Source organism: Lissotriton vulgaris, chromosome 3_1 (assembly GCF_964263255.1).
Source record: "Lissotriton vulgaris chromosome 3_1, aLisVul1.2, whole genome shotgun sequence".
In the NCBI taxonomy this organism is placed as follows: domain Eukaryota; kingdom Metazoa; phylum Chordata; class Amphibia; order Caudata; family Salamandridae; genus Lissotriton; species Lissotriton vulgaris.
This window is the reverse complement of record NC_141689.1, coordinates 1802506660-1802524879: the sequence shown is the minus strand read 5'-3', so window position 1 is coordinate 1802524879 and position 18220 is coordinate 1802506660. Positions and strand designations below refer to the sequence as shown.

Below are 18220 nucleotides of genomic sequence, written 5' to 3'. Positions count from 1 at the left end.
TACTGGAAGGTGGGATGTGGCAGAAAGGGAAGTTAGTGGGGGGGGAATAAAAGACAGCTTAGTCAAGAGACTCCAGTTGGAGGCAAGAGGACAATGATGGGATTAGACACAAAAGCAACAAGCACTGGCGTTGCCAATAGGTCTCGCAGTAGGAAAGTTGGAGCTATTGGTTTTGTAAATGACAAAGCCCTTTATGTTTTTAAAATGAAAACAAAAATAAAAGGCTTGTTATTTGCAATTGAAATAGCTCAAACTCTTGTGAATGCGAGACCTATTGCATTGCAAATGCTTGTTTGTTTTTTGTTTTAATGCCTGCTTTGTTTGTCCTGTGCACCATAGCATTAGTGAGTACTTAAAAGATAATGAATATTATTGTTATAACAATACATTTCAGCATGTTGCAACGCTTCACAAATCTGCTAATAAAATAAAGTAGCTGCCTCGTAGCACTATAATTAGGCCAGAGCCAGCTAACTCCTAGAGACAAGTATAGCTGGATTGCCTGGGGCGGGAGAAGCAAAATCTAATTTCAATTACAGAACGATGAACTGACAATGTGTGTAATCTAACCCACGCTGTATCCAATACAGGAACTGGGCAATGGCTTAATGAGGATTTTGTTAATGTTAATGTTACCGGATTTCTAAAGCGCATAGCTGCCCATGAGCGTCCCAGAGCTGAACCATTACAGATGGAATGAAGAGGGGGGGAAGCTCACGGGAACAGCCATGTCTTCAGAGATTTTCGAAATGCCAGCAGGTTGGGTTGTGCACGAAGGTCAGAGGGAAGGGAATTCCACAATTTGGACGCGTTGTACGAAAAACAACGACCTCCTGATCGTGCTCTATTGATCTTGGGTACTCGAGTGAGGTGGGCATTAGAAGATCGGAGGGGTCTGGAGGTGGTATAAGGAGTGACCAGATCTTTAAGTATAGGGGGGGCTTCTCCGTTAAGAATTTTGTGCGTAAGGCAGAGCGCCTTGAACTGCACTCTTTCTATGACGGGTAGCCAGTGCAGCTCTCGGATAGCTGGTTTGGCCGAGTAGCGGGTCTTAGTATTGGTCAAGATCCTGGCGGCGGCATTTTGTACTACCTGTAATTTAGTTGTAACTTTCTGTGGTACGCCCAGGTACAGTGCGTTGCCGTAATCCAACCTTGACAAAATAAGGCCTTGGATCAAAAGTTTCCTTGATTAGAGAGGGAGCAGTGGTAGGATTTTTCGGATTGAGCGCAAGAGACCGAAACAAACTCCAGCTGTTTTCCTTGCTTGGGTTTGCATGGTGAGGTTTTTATCTAGCCATAGACCGAGGCTTTTAATCTCGGGCTTGGGAGTTGGAGGTTTACCCATGCAGGGGGGCCAAAGAGAGTCTGGGTGGAAATGGGCCTGATTCCCCATCACCATGATCTCCGTCTTGTCGCTGTTAAGCTTCAAGTGAGATCTGTCCATCCAGCTGACTATGTCTCTCAGGCAGGAGTAGAGGTCTATGGTGGGATTTTCCTGCTGGGTGAGAGAGACCACCAGCTGCATGTCATCTGCGTACGTCAGGAGTTTTATCCCATGTGGGGTGACTATCTTTTCCAGGGGGGACATATATACGTTGAAGAGCGTGGGGCTCAATGAAGAGCCCTGAGGCACTCCACAACGTATAGGGGTCTCTTTAGATGTATAATTGCCCTCTATAACCTGGAATGAGCGGTCCTGAAGAAACGATTTCAGCCAAGACAGGGCAGTGCCTGTGATCCCAAGATCGCTAAGTCGCTGGAGCAGGATCTGGTGGTTGACCGTGTCGAAGGCCGCGCTCAGGTCCAGGAGGATCACTGCCACTGATCCTCCTGTGTCCATGATCTTCCTGGCTTCCTCGACCACCGTCACCATCGCGGTTTCAGTGCCCTGGCCCGGGCGAAAACCTGTCTGTGAGGATTTAAGTAATTCATTTGTTTCGAGATAATTAGACAGCTGGGAGTTGATGAATTTTTCTGTAATTTTGCTAGTGCACGGAAGGAGGGAGATCGGTCTAAAGTTGGAGAGGTTGAGGGGGTCTAAGTTAGGTTTTTTAAGTAAGGCCATAACCTTCGCCTTCTTCCAGCTAGGGGGAACCAGTCCATTGGTCAGCGAGGCATTGATCACATTTATCAATGGTTCGAGAATGGTAGGTGCAACCAGCTTTAAGATTTTAACTGGAGCGGGGTCAGATGGTGAGCCACTTTTGAGTGAGTGGAAAATGGGAGACAGGGTGTCAGGACTTATAGGGGTGAATGAGTCAAGACCCGTGTTAAGGTAGTAGCCCTGCAGTACAGGTAGCGATGAGTGGTCTATCGGGGAAAGGGGGTCATCTAAGAGCGTGTGGGACTCAACCCCACGCTCAGAAGTGGCCTTCATTTGCAATGTGCTGTACTAACACCTACATACCTAACCATAAGTAAATATTTGTCCTATTATGGCTCAACCCTTAACCCCTACAGTGCTGATGACGAGCCCAGGCTCGTCATGCAGCACGGTGCTCGTGTGCTCATGACGAGCCTGGGCTCGTCATGAGCCGTGGAACGCTCACACGCGGGGCTAATTCCCCCGCTGTGCTGAGCGTTCCATTGGGCGGGCGGGTTCATGACGAGCCCAGGCTCGTCATGAGCACACGAGCACCGTGCTGCATGACGAGCCTGGGCTCGTCATCAGCACAGCGGCGCCGTGCACGGCCCTCCTCCCCCCGCGCACCGCGGGGAAATTAGCCCCGCAGCGAAGGGGTTAAAACAAATATTTCAAATCATAAACCAAACTTCGTATTATTATCCAGTGTTAAGGCACTCCATTTGTCTCCCAGAGAAGGGTGGCAGGCTGCGTTGGACTCACCAGGATTCAAATTCATGCCATTCAGTTGACCGCCGATGTCAGTGGCGAGCGTTCTAATTACCGAGCTGTCTTACAAGCATCAGTCCGAGAGCACAGCGGGGGTTCTGAGTAGGTCCGAGTAGTGTCGGGCCCATGGAATGGAGCCCTTAGCTCTGGAATATGAGTGGACATCTGCCAACCGGAAGCGGAAGGACCTTGTAACGTTTCTCTGCTTTCACCTGATAAGAATCTCTGTAAAATAGGAGCTTATCCCAGAAAGCGTAAGCTTCTCGTGCACCTGCTGAGGCACACTGCCTGTACTTTCTGAATTTCACTAAACATTTTTCGTATTTATATATATTTACAGTGCTGCAGTGCTTTTAGTGGCCCAGCGGCACAGTAGTCATATATAAATCATCTAAGCAAACAGACAAACACGGCAAGGCTTTAAATATACTGTTTAAAATAAACTGTTCCAAGAAGCCTCCGATATTAATCGTAGGGTCACATTAGCACAGGCATCTGGCTACTGTTTTCTGGAAAGCTTTCATAATTGTAGTAAAGCATTGGCTGGCGTCGGGAGGGGAAAGAGCATTACAGAGTGAGAGAAAGAATAGGTCTCGCTTTTGGGACCTTATAGTTATTTAGTTTTGCAGAACAATATCCTTGATGCAACATCAGCTGTTGCATGGCTAAACCTTGTACCTTATAAGTGTTTAGCCATGCAACAGTTGATGTTGTTGCACCAAGGATATTGTGCTGGATAACTAAACACATGCCAATGCTTGTTTAGCGATGTTGTGCAGCATGGATAAAGAGGCACCCCCCCATTAAAATAAAGATGCTAATATGCAGTCGCAGCAGCTGTGTAATTTTGTCGGTAAAAGCACAATACATGAACGCACCTACAGCGTGCGTGTGAAGTTTTCTTTTTTTTTCATTTACTGATCCAAGTTGTACTCGTAAATAAAGAAAAATAAAGCAGTGGCAAAGCTTTTTTTTTAAGGCGGGTGGAGGGAAATAACGAAAGCTGGGCTCAGAAGTAACACGGAAAGTACTGGTGCGGGAAAGATCATAGAGGATGGCGGCTGGACAAGCAGGGCAAGAGAGAGAGCAACGTGGAGCACGTGAGAACAGAAGCACACAGGGGAAAGAGAGCAACGCGGAACGGGTAGAAGCACACAGGGAAAAAAGCAATGCGTGGGAGGTGAAGCACACAAGGGCAAGCACAACACTGAGGGAGTGGCAATAACGAAAGCTGGGCTCAGAAGTAACACGGAAAGTACTGGTGCGGGAAAGATCATAGAGGATGGCGGCTGGACAAGCAGGGCGAGAGAGAGCAACGTGGAGCACGTGAGAACAGAAGCACACAGGAGAAAGAGAGCAACGCGGAACGGGTAGAAGCACACAGGGAAAAAAGCAATGTGTGGGAGGAGCACACAAGGGCAAGTACAACACTGAGGGAGTGGCGGAGCAACTCCCCCCATTAAAAAAAAAAAACAAGAGCGGCCGGGAAACTGAAAGTACGGCCGGCTAGCCATGAATAATTAGGAAGGAGAAGCCGCAGAGCGCACGCTGGGAGAAGCCCTTTGATGTGGTGGCGGCCGTGAAAAAATGCAATTAGGAGGGAGGGAGGCTGATGTGTGTGCTTGTTTGGTCACGTGATTCACGTGAACTCGAAGAAAACCGCACAGAAAAAAGCCTTAGTTTGACGAGTATTTTGAGCACTAGAATTCTCTCCATTTTCCATTCCTGCGGAATGGAAAAGGCGCGACCTAAAAACAGAGCTGCACCACATGAGAAACAAAGAGGTAAAATGTTGCAGTAAAGTTTATCGCAATTTGGAAATGACAAATTTTTGCACGATCCAGATGTGTTTCTTCATTTATTGTTGTATCATTTGACATTCATAAAAACAATCAGCCAGCGCGTTTTGTCCAGTAAAACCTTGGACTTCTTCAGGGCAGTAAAAATATTATGCGTCAGTGTGAGATCATCCAAAGGCCAAGAAACATTCCATTAATGTATGGGCCAAAAGCTGTATCTGTTTACTATCAAGGTGAATAGCCACAGTCCAGGCAATGTACGAGTCGAGAAAAACACATCAAAGAGTCATAAATAGCTACAGTCCGTGCAGCTATCAGGCCCAGGAGAATCCAAGTTCGATGTTTTAATTTTTAATTTCCAGTAATGGCTGGCCCTAGGATGGGAAATTAACCACCCTACCGGGTGCACTTCAATTGGTGTCAGCAGGGTCGGAGAACTGGCTAAGCAAACAGCTTCCTCGTCGGTGTTACGAGCAAAGCAATAGGATTAGAGTTGATAGATTAGAGTTGAGAGAGTTGAGAGATGGAATGCGAGAGTTCAGCACAGTTGTAGTTGGTCATTATAGGGCAGCTGTTGGTGGGGAAGATTGACAGGTGATATATATGGAGGTGATATATATGGAGATGACGACTGTTAAGTTTACATGCAAGTCTTTCCTAGCGAGCTGCGACTGAACTCAGAGAGCCACGTCATGTGCTTAATTTGCTACCAAAAGACAGGAAATGCACAATGAAGTGAATAGATATATGTATGAGATTACCAGAAGCACACATCTCTTCCAATAACCTTAACAGTATGAAAGAAGTGCAAGAATCAAATTTCCATGAACACATCATACAAACTTATAAAGCTTGGTGATTAATGTGGAAACTGAAAATCTGAATGTGAACTACTGAGAAGAGATGAAGTCTTGATAGGGCAGATGACCAAAACAAATGGTTGCTGTAGCATTAAACTGGAGTTGGAATAAACACAGAAGACGACTTTTGGACAATGAACAAATGAAATAAAGAATTATGAACTAATGGAACCTATTGTACTACAATATCCTGATAAGATAAATCTTTAATAATTATATATGATTACATGTATGACTTTAAGAAAGCTAAGTATCATCATTTTTAAAGTGCATTCTTAACTATATTGTGTATAAAAGGTGACATATATTCTGGAATATTGATGACTTGGGAATTGGATTGAGATATGTGCAATCTAAAATAAAAAATATATTTGCTTAAAGATAAAAAACCTAACATTTCACTTCTAGAAGAAGCACGCCTCCTGTGACACAAGAAGGACTTTCCAGGCAGATCATTCACTCCACGCATGATTCACAAGGGCATTGAATAGTACAATTGCGATCAAAAAAATATTTCAGCAGAAGATGGGTAGAATGGCAAATGATCCTAGTTGGTGATATGCAATGCTTGAAGGAGACTAGATAGATGAAGAGATGGCAGTATGCATCAAGCCCTCTGACCATGACATCCCTAAGAGATATCTAGGCCTTGCTGATGGAGGCTACTGAGACTCTGACTCTCCTGTTTAATGGAATATGACCATCAGATGAAAATGTCGCTGTACAAAACAAAGAAAATGATAAAAGTGGAGATTCAAAGAATGAACTGCCACTGGCTTTAAATTTCTTCTGGAAGGTGGCCATAAGTATTAAACTTGAGGCTTGTTCATATTAAATAATTGAATTCGAACTAATCCTCTAGAAACAGACTACACAAGATGATATGCAACAATGCTAAATGTTTCTAATGTGTGGGGACAGATGATTTCCTACATTCAGGGATTTTGTGGTAACATCCTTGACAAATTCACAAGAGTGACAGAAAGGGAAATGAAACACTAACCACGAGTCATTATATTGAGCATGTAGGGACAACATGAGGCAATTAAATACACCAGAACCGTGAATGCCTTGGCATTGGTTAACAGTTAGAGGGACATAGGCAGAACCTAAAACTGCCACAGAGATCCAATTATCAGCAAGGTATGGCTAGTTGTCTGGAATTTCAATAGGTGGCAATAACAACGATAAAAGGGCCCTGAATGATAAGGAGTGGGATTGGGTGACAGCTACTCTGACAAGCATGAGATGTGCTTCACCGTAGGAAAAAGGGCCTTCTTTTGACAGGGCAGAAGGGGGAAATGTGATTCTGTGCACAGAGGCCCATTTGAGTAATTTACTGCAAAATTCTGAGATGAAACACAGCCAGCGAGGGCCAGAAAATGGAACATAATAAGTTATGTCCTGCAACATGTTATTTGCTGTTTTTATGAGTCACAAGCACTAAAACAAATTTATATTCGAATAATTTGTGTCTTATTGTCAAACTACAACAAAAGATAAGTGAGGATGGACACAAGGCGACAAGGCGAGCTTGCAACATGGATTTAAATGACCTTGTGTGTGACAGTACATCTTTTTTTATATTTATATTTCAGACTGGAGGATTTAAATACCAGGGAAAAACAAAGACAATATAGAAGATGGGCTAGTCACAGTCATCTAAGAGGCCAAAATTGAGCAGATAAGGCCACATGCTAGCATAAGTGATAGATATCTCATTAGAGTTTGCGTTGATTTTAATGTTAAATCTGTAAATGATAAATGGTATGCAAGGTGATGAGATCGTTGACAAAGAGGCCGCGTGTAAGATTCGATGTGCAGATATCAAAGGGAAAAATATAGCAGGATGGGGGCCAGATTGTATTGACAGTACATGGAGGCCAGTACATGGAGGTCTTCACTTTTTCAATGACCATATCTGTTTTGATGTACGGGCAAGTCGTGCATTCACAGCAGGAAAGAGATACAGCCTAAGGCTCTTATAACACAATTGGTATTTCAATTACCTATACGTGATTGAGTGATAACGGAGTATTTGGGAGCTGCTTCAGAGCTTGCTGCCCTAAATAATCAAAACCCAATGTGACATAAATAAGAATGTTATGTTTGACAATTTATAGAATGGTGAAAGTACAATAAAAGAAAAAGTACAAGGTCTTTCACAGTTGGAATGATAATATTGCTTCCTTTTTGTGACACCCCTAACATTCTATACACTGTTCCAACTTCCCTAATAACCACAAGAGTAAGTAGTTTGGAGGGGAATGTTAGTCTAGGAAGGCACTGATAAACAGAGGACTGGGTCACACGAATATATCCCAGAATGGCCCTGACATCCTTAAACAAAGATCAATGCTGAGGAGAAGCAGATGCAACACAGAGCTTGAATGTAAGGAAAAAAGCAGCTCAGAATAGGGACAGCAACAATCTGGGGAAATCACAACTTGGATGTAATCGGGCGGGTATGAATTGGGTCAAAGGCAGCTCTCAGAGTTTTAGAGTGGGTAAAGTGCTTTAGTCAATTATGCCTGCCTAACAGTTTGCTAGCTGGTTACTCATCCTTCTTTCTTGGAAAGAAGGATGGCAGAACGGCTAGCCCGGCCCGGATTATTACCTCCTCCCAAGTTTGGAGAAGCAACAGTTGACCAAAACCCAAGGAGGGACCACATCCACATAATATTATTTGTGATCTATATAAAGATGATGTAAGCATGTAGGCCCAATAGCTTGCTTCAGTTTTTAAATAATTTTATGAAAAGGGTTCCTGGACATCAACCGCAATCATAAGCGTTTACAAAAGTGGAGAAGTCCTTCGACGTATGGGACAATGTGGCACAGAAAATGTATGGCAAAGTGTAGTTAAATTGTATACAGGAGTAGGTGGAGAGCAATGTGCAATACACAGGTAACATTCAGGAAAGGCATGAGAAATGGACTACTGAACATGCTTTTAGTTTACACATGATTTGTTCAACGTTCCGTAAGCTCCAAATCAAACCTTTGTATTTTAAAATTCATCACCCTATGGCTTCAACTCTGCAGATCGCTTCCATCTTTGGCTTTCTTTAAGACATCAGGGATGCCCGAATTGATGGTCGTTGCTGTGCAGCAACTATAAGGACATACACCAGCAAAGGTCAGATATGGGTAGTTAAATGAGAGCACCAAAGAATTTAGAACAGGATCTGGAAATTCAACAAGTTTGTGTATTGACTCCTTTGTTGGTAATTGTACTTATTAACACTATTGATCGCTATCTTGGTAGCTTGAAATTTGATACACCCAAATTAGGATAGGATAAAATTGCCTTACTTTGGCACACAAATGATGCAATACTACTGTTCATGAACAGAGCTAGTGACAAATTATCTCTTAAGGTGCTTGGATTGTACTATCCAGAAAGAAATTTAGCAATTGATGTCAATAAAACCAATACATGGCCATGATAGCAAATACATCCCTTCAAAATATTTATTTTTTGTAACGGGTGTTCAGCTTGAGATGGTAAGTGATTTTGATTAACTGGGTGTCAGAATAGACCATAGCCTATCCTGGACCCTATAGAGGAAAACAGAGGCGAGCACTAAGAGGCAGAATGCTAATGTTGTCTTAGGGTGCAAGAATAAACTTGGTTGCGACTCCTTAGGCTCAGCAATTGAGGCAGTGGTTGGAACTTCTATTCAGTGAGCCAAAGTGTGGGGTACTTTAAATTTAAAAGACAAGAGTACTGACTTTTGAGATCCCTTCAAGTACCGGGCCCAGAAACCCTGTTAGGAGCATTAAGATTAGAGTTTGGTTTGAGCTGTAAAGCTGAAAGACTTACCCTGTGACCTATCATGATGTGGAATAGAATACATGTTAATCCCAAAGAAGAAACATATACATGGGCCCTTTGAATTGTAACTTGCATGGACATTTTTGGGAGATGCAAATAGTTAGCCCACTTTGTGAAAATCCTGCAGATAATTGGATGAGGGGAACTATGGGGAAATCAAGCGCTTTTAGACTCATTTACAGCCAAGAAGATTAGAGATAGTTACTGGTATAGCAGGCATGAACTATAACTACAAATTATCATTAAGGATCTCTCTATTTCAGGGTATATATCCATTAAGATGAACACAGGTTAGGAGTCATATCTTGATGGGATTTCCCTTGAGTTGGGCCAAACGTAAATCAGGTTTAGGCTTGGCATACTTACAATACGCACCTATATGTAAAGTGGAATCCTCAGGGGAGTAGCCAAAGGAACTGCAAATGTGAGTAGGGTTGGAGAGGGTTATTAAACATTGTTCTTTTGTGGTTTTCTGTTCAAAAACAAGAAGTCAGTGAAGAAGGACATTGCTGCTCTTGTTTAGGTGTTATGAGATTAAGAATTATAAAGAAGCTATGGCTTTATGACACAGGACAGACACTGCTTATTTTTCCCACAGTCTCCCTGGAAATATGGCTGATAAGTCGCAAACACATGGGGCCTGATTTAGAGTTGAGCGTATGGGGTACTCCTTCATAAACGTAATTAATATCCTGACCGCCGTATTACAAGTGCATTATACCCTATGGCACTTATAATATAGTGGATGGGATATCCATCCCATTTATGACAGAGTATTTCATCTGCCAAACTCTAAATTAGGCTCATGGTTTGTTGTATAGTCGTTGCATGCCAGGATGAAACCTGCATTTATCATAAGCCATCAATTTCTCATTGTTTATGTTTGCTTCCCACAATTGTCAAATTTATGATTTGATTTGGATTAATTAATAAGAATGTTGTGCTTTTTTTTTATAGGTATTGTAAGTGTTTTGCCTATTTTAAGGCATTTTAGCTGAAACAATGAAGAAACTACTACTGCTTTGAAACAGATGATCTATAATAGCACAAAAAACTAAGTCAAGTCTGAAAAGATCTGGAGGAAGTGGAGATATACACCCAGGACTAGTGGAGATAACTCATAAATTTGAAGGTCTATGGTGGGATCTCAACTTCAATTCCAGAATAAAGAAGGAAAACATAAGTATGGTGTAAATATAACACCTGTCCTAAAAATAATATTGAAATAAAAAAAATCTCTCGCATCGTCAAATGTCTGCCTCTTGGATGCTGAGCTAATAATCAACAAACACATTCTGAAGAATATAATTATAATTCTGCAAGCTTGAAAAGGTGTTACTGGTTGTGAAGACAGATAACAAAAGTTTAGGAACCCTAAAAGTCGTTTTTGTCTGTACTGGTACTCCACAAGTACATGAAAGCACTTCCCAATACAACTCACAGTTGGTGTGATGAGGCACCTGGCTTATACTGTCACAACAACCGTATTACATTATCAAATAGGTGCTTAATCTCCCTGGACTGTAATTAGCAATCTGAGACATAACTGTCATTTCAACCATACACAAATCTCTAGTACCCATGCACACCCAACACATAGTCCCTGGTGCAGACAAGCCCTGCCAAACCCCAGACAGTGGCATAGTGTCGTCAAAGTCGTGGTACTAAAGTTTCATAATCACTTTCACGTTGATGCCAAGCACTTTCTGAAGACACTAGCAGACTTAAATTTGCCTCGTTCACACGCTGTCAACACCCATGTCCCATTTAACCATATTGTTGACCAGCATAAACGCTGCGTTCATAATACTGGTGTGCACGTATCTTTCACTTAAACTAATAACACCCATGCGCTTTGAGGCAGTCATCCCAGAAAAGCATTCATTAAATAAATGACCTGTGCAAACCATATCCTCCAAACACACTCTTCAGATATCTGAGTCCTCCTTACATACACCAAATATCTAGGGCAGGGAACTCCAAAGTCGGTCCTGGAGGCCAGTTACATGCCAGATTTTTAGCATATACCCATTTAGATAAATGTAGTTATCTTAATAATCTGACATGGATCTGGCCCTCCAGGACCGACTTTAGAGAACCCGGATCAAGTGACTTAAAATATACATAGATGTTTTCTACTGATTACAAAACATTTATGAATTAATAAATCAGAATAGTAATGTTGCATACATTTATCGGATGTGAACAAAAGGGTGCTTTCAATAGGTTTCTCATTATAATACCCAGGTAAAGGTAGGGCCAGTCAAGGAAATATGTAATGCTATAAGAGACAACTTGAGAAATAATGCAAGACCAAGTGGTAAACTGTGATGCCATGCTACTGGTAATGTTATTCATGTTAACATTGACAATGCCATGTGTGATGTCATGAGTACTGTTTTGGATGACTGGATCAGATGTAATACCCAGGAATGATGTCATCAGAAAGATCATGAATGATGTCAAGCACAATGTCACTGTTTGCATTCATTCTACACACCTAAGATCACATGTTTCCTATTGGCGGTAACCAATGTGTGCGACAGTCAGTGCCTATACCTACCACGTGAACACATCTTAGAGTGGTCCTTTATTCAACCACTGAATGAACTGATGGTAGTGTATGTTTTACTGTTAGCAAACAGTACCTGCTCTCATTAAATCTAGGATTGTCAATAGGAACAAAGCGGAATAGAGAGTTACCAAGTGCCTTGGTAATCCACCCTCTTCCTCTGATTAGCTTGCAGGACACACAAGCTTGACACTTTCTTGTGTATATACTAGTCAGCATTCTTAAGAAACAGGGGCAATCTTCGACCTACCCTCTTCTAACACTTCACCAAGCAAGCAGAAGCGTTGTAGCCAGTCGCATGATAGAATATCAAAGATTAAGGTAAACAACGCAGGCACTCACCATGGGTACAGTCTGGTGTGATATCCTCAAAAAAGTACTGTGTTGCCTCGAAAGCAGAATCGGGCTCCTCTTGGTCTTGGCATAGGTCTGAATGGTGTCAAGAAGGAAGATAAGGTCATTTATTTAGAGCAACTGTATATATTTAATGACGGTAATATACTACACTAAATAAATCAACTGGCAGCAGAAAGCATTCACAAATTCGTCAGGCAGATATTGGACTGTTCCAACATCGAATTGTACTGATTCATATAGTTAGTGCAGTATGTTGTACATTCACTTTCTATAGGAAAATCATTAATGCAGAGAAAGACCGAGCACAAACTGTACCAAGTCATCACAATGAACTCAAAATGTGATATTTGGCAAATTCATATATGCCCATAGGTCAGTGCTCTCAGCTGCCATCACCAGGTCCTTCAGAAACAAAACACCCCAGACATTCTACCCCTCCCAATATTAATTGCTATTTTCAAATAAAGCTAAATTAAATCTCACGATTTGTTTGCCAATTCAGCCAGTAGCATGAGTAAGGGGTCAGAGGTAATCAACTACTTCCAGTAGCGCCATTAGTGAAAGGGTAACATATGGGAATGGGCACCATCTTGTTCTGAATCTGCAGAACTACAAACATATCCTAAGGGATTGATTCAGCTATGCGCATTGGCCATAACCCATGCACTTTAGTAAATCCAATAATCTGGCATTATATAGCCAGTAGTGATCTTACCAAACTGCAACAAATGGAGCCACCAAAGGCCTTAACTGTTTGGCCAGCAGTCATGAGGAGAAAGAAGGCACTAGAAGTGGGATGGATTCTGACACATGGCCCCTCACGGCCCACAGTGGAGACCTTGAAGGGGTTCCCATGCTTCCGCAGTGCGAGAGTCACACTGACACTCAGCAGCATACAAGTGGGAGTATGACAGTCGCTTTAAAGATGCAACAGTCATAATCACAAACAGCAATTAAGCCAGCTGCACAGTCCTGTTTTACTGCTGCTACCTTCACTTACAGCAAACCCTAGTCCACAGCTATAACACTGCAAGATGGTGGTGGACGCCTAGACCAAGTGCGCCATTCCAGCCACTCCTAAAGCATGACAAAGAATAAGGTCCCACATGTGGGAAACAATAGCATTCGTGCAATGTAAAGGGGAGGTCCCGGTAACAGGCAAACATGAAGAAACACAGGAGTGAAACTACTACACAGACCGACCAAGCCAAGGCCTAGAGCGGTGCATGAACAACATAATGGAGTCAGTGGTTCAAGTGGAAAAGAAGCACCAAAGAGCAACCGGGCCAGCACACAGGGAAAGTAGACACTGAACCAGTTTGCGGGTATTAGTTCACAAACCCAGCCAATGAAGGAGACTGCAGTTTCAGAAGAAGCAAGCAGTTCCATTGGGGTCTCTGATGCACAATAAGCAATGGGAAATGACCTCCAATCTCCAAGACGCTCGCTAGCAGCTACCAGAAACATAGATCAGAAGACATGATCCTTCAAGCCTTCTGAGAGCAGATGTCTGCACAAGAGCCCACAGAATAACAAAGGCTGAAGGCCGAACACATGTCCTAGGCACAGAAAGAGGGGTCACTAAGCTCACGGACGGTAGGGCAGGCATTGTCCAAACAGCTACTATTATCTGAAAGAGGGAAGAACGGGATCCAGCATTCCCGTCACAGTCACAGAAACCTCCTTGCGAGTAAACAAGTGACAGGATGGCCTGAACAGTTTGTGCACTCAACACCTAAGAGGCCCGGGGGTCAGTACAATAGCTGGTGCAAGGGGGGAAGAGCTATAACATTCATTTTTTGCTGCAAAAAAGGCCCAAAACAAAAGAAGGTGATGTCCCTGACAAAGTGCCCGATAAGAGTTATGAAGGAATCTCCACTCCGGAGAACGAAGACGAGGCAGTTACAAAAATTATTGATGACGTTAATCTTCCAGGACCTAAATGAATAACTGAGTGGTGTAAAGAAGGAACTGAAACAAAGTCTGAAAGACATTAAAAAAAGATGTCACAGACCTCGGAGAAAAAGTGAGATCCTTAGAAGACAGCAGTAGCTAGACCACAATCAACCCAGAGCAAGAATTTTCTACCTGGAGCAATAGCACATCTGGGTGCAGGAGAAGCAGGAATGCCTGCAAGACACGTCTTCATGGCATCATAGTCCAATTTGAGGGGGTCACACTGAAAGAGAGGGGCAGGAACATTAGGAAATATGTCCAAGATGTACAGACCAAGCTCTGTGCAACTCCAAGATGGGCTCTTGTCTAAATAGACAGGACACATAGGGTAGGACACTTACAGATATAATGACATGCACTCTCACTCAGAGTTTGTTGCCAGCCTGCGTAGCTATGAAGAAACGAAAAGGAAATGAACTTCTTCAGAGGTGTAGAGATGATAAGATACAATGGGAAGTCCATACAAATAGTCCAAGATGTGTCAGCAATAACAGTACAGAAAAGGAAACACCTTAAACCAGTGACAGACTACCTGCGAAAGAATGAAAAAGTACAGAAAGAGGACCCCAAAATAAGGTTCAAAAGGATGCCCGCCAGAATTAAGTACAGAAGGAAACCCCCCGGAAAAAAGTACAGAAGAAGGCCCTCGGGGATAAAGTACAGAAGGAGGCCTCCCTTTCCCTTGTCTTTTGCCAAGAAGTACAATTAATGGTTGACATAAACTCTAGAAAAATCATGTATCACCCAAATGCTCAAGCCCACCCTGACATAAGACATAGAGCTACAACCAGAGTGACCCGAAGAACTTCAGGGCCCATACTGATAAAAGAAGCTGCACCGACACACCAATAAAGGCTCAGACAAGTCCAACCCCAGCAGACACAACTTGATGCCATAAAGAAACTACAGACATCAGCAGGGACACATAGAAGAGACTGAAGAGGTAGTACCAGATGACCACCAGACCTGCTCGCTAGCTCTCAGCTGGACAGCTGTAACTGGTTAAAATAGGCTTCTATGCAGAAGTGCAAAACTCTAAGGAGCCTATAAAGACATTCAGGTGGGGGTGGTCGGGGTAGGAGGATGTGAAAGGAATCTGAGACCCCATTGGCCCAAACTGGTTATCAAGACATGGTCCATAAAGTATCAGAGGGGGTGGGGAGGCAAGGAGTCCCAAAGGGATACAAAGTTTTGTCAGAGATTTATTCAGTTAGGATCAGTTCAAAGAGGGCTGGGGACAAATAGAGAGGAAAGCCTGATTCACAAAGTAGAAAGAGCATATTGCCTCAAGACACTAGAACAAGCTGCCATAACGGTAGGAGGAGCTACAACAAAACCCCATGGATGAGGAACACTTTCAAGATTACAACATGAAATATTCAGCGACTTAATGTGCTCAAATAAAAGAAGGGATACTTCATGAGCTCTTCTTAATGTGAATGAACATACAATTCCCACTGGAGACACACCTGTTGGAAGCAGATCAGCCCAGCTTAAAATTTAAACAATTCCTGATACAATATCTCTCTTACGCTGGCATAACGTTTGCGGGAGTAAGCATCTTACCACAAAAAACCTTCAATTTATGGCAGAGTTTACCTAAGCATCTAATACAGGATGAAAAGCCTTTCTCCACACAGCACATATGATCCTCAAATGGTTCACTAATTGTAGGAGGCAACTTCAATTTTGTGATGGAACAGAGAAAAGATAAAACCCAAAGTAGGTTTGGAGGATGGCAGCAATTTCAGATCAAAGAAAAGAATGGCTAAAAGACATTGGCCTTGTGTGGCAACACAGGCACTCAATTACAGTTAGATTTCTCACACTCTTCAACAGTGTGCGATTCACGTGCTGACAGACAAACGCACACTCACCCACGTAGAACAGGCTGAACAAGGGCCCAGACTGGTTGATCATGGTCCTATAACATTGTCCTTTAGGTGAAAGAAAAAACAAGGAAAGATAGAGATTTATAGAAACTAAATGAAGCCTTACTTAGGGAACCAGTTATGCTAGGGAACATAAAATGGCAATCAAAGAATATCTACAACTTAATGACAATGTGAGTAAAGAGGCAGTTTTAGTCTGTCTCAAGGATATACTTAGAGGACAATTAACTGCAGAGAGAGCACGATGAAAGCAGATGAAAGAGGACCTCAACAAAAAGCTATGGTAGCTTGGCAGATGACGCCATTCTGTATTTGTCCCCCAAAAAATTAAACTTGCAGTTAACTATTGCAGAATTTAAGAAATCCGAACAAATAGGGGGTTATACAATTAATCCAAGCAAAACTGAAATTGTAATTTTAAATACCGGTTCTGAGTTTCTGCCAGAAAATTTGAAACAGGATCTAGAAGCCAATTTAATATGCTATTTGGGGATCTATGTCAAATGCCAATATGGGCAGTTAGTTAAGCTGAATTACCAAGCCACCAGTATAAAGATCCAGAAATTACTAGATAAATGGACCAATCTTCCTCTAACTTTAATAGATCGTGTGGCACTTATTAAGATGCCTATTCTGCCTCTTTCGATATTTATTTTTACCAATATTCCGATTAAGGTGAATGTTAGTTTTTTTAAAGGCATTGATTCAATGATTAGATCATTTATTTGTAATAAGAAGGCAGCTAGAGTTAAGTTGCCGATTTTGCAATTAGATACTCAGTTAGGTGGCTTAGCACTTCCAAATATGCGTTCATATTATGAAGCATCATTTTTTGACTATGTAGCGTGTTCATTATCGAAACTGAAATAGGTCGATAATATTTTATTAACAAAATGATTCAAGAAGCCGGAACTCAAGTTCCCACATTCTTAAAAACAGCAAAACTCCCAAATAAAACACAATATAAAACGTTATTGGATTTTTCAAATAGACTTCGTACTGTTTTTCAAAATAAGGGGTTTTCTGTTTTTTTTTCCTTAAAATTAACTGAGTGTAGAGATTTGGGTTTATATGTTCACTCTACTCAGCTGAAAACCTGGAACGATTCTCGTCTGGGGAGAGTTAACTAGTGTGTTATTCAGGGCAGGATGATCACTTGGGAGGAAGTGCAGGCCAGATGTCATGGTCACAATAAGATTTCTTTTTTTGAATGTATTCAAATTATTCACTTTAAAAAAAATATATCATCTTATATTCAATAGCCCCCTGGAAAAAAAGCCACTGCATTGTATATTTCAAAGTTGACTGGAGTGAGTAACTGGTATCGTTTAATGAGCTCTCATATCGAATCCCCTCTGGTTTTAAAATTTTGGGAAAAAGTTGCAGTTCAAACTCAATGTCGAAAAATATCAACTACAGGAAATAAGATATTGAGAGCTGCAAACTACAAAAGAATGGCATTTCTTGCTCACTGGATGGCATATTATACCCCAGAAGCACTAAATAACATGTATCCAGAGGTGGAAAATAGTTGCTTTCGTTGTGGCACCTTGTTGGAAGGGGGATTGCGGCATATTTATTTCTCTTGCCCTAAATTGATAACATTTTGGAAGAAAATATTTGAATATTTTAGCAGGGCAATTAAAAGAATGTATAAACCTACAGTAGAAGCTGTTCTGTTTGGGATAACTAGTAGGGAGGCAATACTCTCGAAGACTGAGGGGCATTTTCTTGCTAATTTAATGCTGGTTGCTTGTTTGTTAATTTTCTAAAATTGGAGATCATTGGAAATACCTTTGTCTGAGAAATGGGTTATTAAAATGAAACGTACGAAGCAATTCAAAGAAGCTTATGCCAAACGGGTGGGGGAAATTAAGAGGTTTTCTCAGATTTGGAAACTTTGTTGATTGTTAATTTGATGATGGGTTTTGCTGTATATATTTTATTAATTAATTAACACAATTTTGTATTTTGGACCTACTTTTCATCTTTTGTCTAGTGTAAGCATCGTATGACTCCTGTTGCCCTGCTGAATACATTTTGTTTTTAAAAAGCTTAGGTAGATCTTGAGAAAAAGAAAGGAAACATAAAAC

General features: G+C 41.8%; 1 protein-coding gene across 1 annotated transcript in view; it reads right to left on the bottom strand.

The window, feature by feature from the left end:
• TBC1D9 (TBC1 domain family member 9) overlaps positions 1-18220 on the bottom strand; it is a 385175-nt gene that overhangs the window by 57348 nt on the left and 309607 nt on the right. Inside the window, exon 18 of the mRNA XM_086962231.1 lies at positions 12265-12351. Coding sequence (XP_086818357.1) covers positions 12265-12351 — 87 coding nt within the window. The remainder of the gene's footprint in view (positions 1-12264; positions 12352-18220) is intronic.